The sequence below is a fragment of the Corvus brachyrhynchos genome, unplaced genomic scaffold (genome assembly GCF_000691975.1).
Source record: "Corvus brachyrhynchos isolate BGI_N302 unplaced genomic scaffold, ASM69197v1 scaffold46, whole genome shotgun sequence".
Taxonomy (NCBI): Eukaryota; Metazoa; Chordata; class Aves; order Passeriformes; family Corvidae; genus Corvus; species Corvus brachyrhynchos.
The window spans coordinates 1,747,335-1,749,461 of NW_008238838.1; the positions used below are offsets into that span (position 1 = coordinate 1,747,335).

The following is a 2,127-nucleotide window of genomic DNA, read 5'->3' on the forward strand; positions in this document are numbered from 1 at the left end:
CTGGCGTGGGCGGTGCCCAGCTGACTCTGTGCTGTACACACGTACGTGCCGGCATCGGCGGACGTCACGGCATAGAGGCGCAAAGTGTGTTCCCGGTCCACCTCGTGCCTGTGGGTCACCAGCTCTCCATCAGCCTCATCCCCATGCCAGGGATGGGACACCTCCCCCCTGCCACCACCTACCTGCCCCAGGGCAGGTCACCACGCTCCTTGTGCCACTGCACCTGTGGCGCTGGGTCACCTCGGGTGCTGCAACCCAGCTCCACGGTGCTGCCAGCCACTGCCACGGCGTCACTCGGGTGCCGCACAATGCTTGGCTTCTCTGCAGAGGGACATCAAGGACATGGCACCATGGCTGGGTGTGACGTGCCCACCACCCAGGGGAGACCCTTGGCTTACCCAGCACGGAGACGCGGGCACCCCGGCTCTCCCTCTTGCCTGCCGCATTGGATGCCACACAGATGTAGAGACCGGAGTCACTCCGCTGCGCTGATGCCACCTGCAACTTCCCCTTGGTGACCACGTACCTCTCACCTACCAAGTCCAAAGTCACCCCGTCCTTCTTCCAGGTAACGTAGGGTTCAGGGTACCCCAAGGGGGGGACACAATCCAGCTCCAATGTTTGCCCCGCTGTGGTCACCAAGTCACCTGGCTGCAGGCGGAAATTGTCCCGCAGCACTGCGGTGGGGAGGGCACATTGTGGGTGGGGGGAACAGGATTTTCTGGGGTCTCCCCACCTGCATCACCCACCCGCCAGGCGTCCTTACCAGCTGGAGTTTGGGGTGCCGTGGCCACGCTGGGGAGGCGGCAGCCTGTGGGGTGACAAGGAGGTGGGGGGATGCCAATGGGTGCCCCAAGTGGGCATGATCTCAGATCCGGGGTGGGGCAGGGGGCACCGTTAAGTGGGCTGCACTCACCTCCGCGGTGCAGGGCGGCGAGGCAGAGCCCCAGGCCCAGTGCTGTCTCCCAGCCGCCCGCCATGCTGGCCCTGGCCAGCCTTCCCGTTTCCTCCCGAGATCCCGGTTCCTCCCTGCCAGCACCGGGGCTGGATCCGGCTCCCGGATGGGGGGGTACAATAGCCGGATGCGGGGGCTGGGAAATGCCGAAGGGGGGGAAGGTGACGGTGAACACAAACAGCTCAGCCATCCTGTGGCAGTGGGAGTGCCCGGCCACGGTGGCACGGGCAGCACCCGGAGACAGTGGAGTGGGGGACACCAGCGGTTAATGAATTTAATTAGTCAGAATAAATTCCCCTCTTCCTTCGCCATGTTCAGAGGAAGACAAATTAAGAAGAAATGGGCTCTCAGCTGAGGACACCATCAATAGGTACCCGAGGGAACAGTCCAAGGTTTCCCAAGCACTTCAAGTGCCAGTTTGAGTGCCAGCCAGGTGCAGTGGGTTTGTGTGGTCTTAGCTGTCAGCCACCTCTCATGTGTCCCCACACCCTGGGGGGCCCCTGTCCCACAAAGACACCCAAGGGTGCCACCACCAGACGGGTAGTATGTTTAGTTTATTGGTTAGTAGTGCACCCCAAGCACTCCGGGGTGCCCCGGCACCCACCCCAGGTGCCCCAGGGCCCGGCTCTCTTGGCCAGCCTCTCTCTGCTTTTCATCCTAAACCTATTTCCCATGAAGGCTTGGGGAGAGACAGCGTTGTGTGCCCCAAAACCGGGGGATTTTCACAGAAAATCCTACCGTGGCGAAGGGACAATGCTTGGGCCAGGGCTTCCAGCCCACATTTAGGGGACATTGCAGCTGGGGAGCTGGGCGGCAGGAGGGAGCCCCCTGTTCAGACTGCCTGATACACGTACGCCCTTGGGCGAGCTTGTGTGCCAGTGCGTGTCCTGCTCCACGCACAGGGGGTGTGCCACGGCAGGCGGGCACCGCTCTCTTGCACACGCGTGTGCACGCACGGTCGCTGGGCGTGCGGTGTGTGTGCTCCCTGCGTGCGTGTGCACGCTCCAAGCATGCTCAGCTGCTCGGTGCTCGCTCTTCCCACGTGCACCACACGCACTCTTTGCACACTCACTGCAGGCTCCACGCGTGCCCTGTGCCAACACTGCAGGTTCACTCTTACGCATGCTCTGAGCACGCTCGGCTGCTCGCCTTGTGCACACCCTTTCCCACAC

General features: G+C 62.9%; 2 protein-coding genes across 3 annotated transcripts in view; both read right to left on the reverse strand.

Annotated features, from left to right (window-relative positions):
* Nucleotides 1-1,163, reverse strand: part of ROBO4 (roundabout guidance receptor 4) — an 11,016-nt gene extending 9,853 nt beyond the window's left edge. The window contains exons 1-4 of the mRNA XM_017738349.1: nt 917-1,163; nt 767-811; nt 399-677; nt 183-321 (exon numbers count right to left, since the gene is read on the reverse strand). Of these exons, the coding sequence (XP_017593838.1) occupies nt 183-321; nt 399-677; nt 767-811; nt 917-1,145 (692 nt within the window). The 5' untranslated portion in view covers nt 1,146-1,163. The remainder of the gene's footprint in view (nt 1-182; nt 322-398; nt 678-766; nt 812-916) is intronic.
* Nucleotides 1,164-1,490: 327 nt separating this feature from the next.
* HEPACAM (hepatic and glial cell adhesion molecule) overlaps nt 1,491-2,127 on the reverse strand; it is a 6,373-nt gene continuing 5,736 nt past the window's right edge. For both annotated transcript variants that reach the window (XM_008636892.2, XM_008636893.2), the window contains exon 7: nt 1,491-2,127. This exon is cut by the window's right edge and continues 1,101 nt beyond it. The gene's annotated coding sequence lies outside the window, so the exon portion shown is untranslated.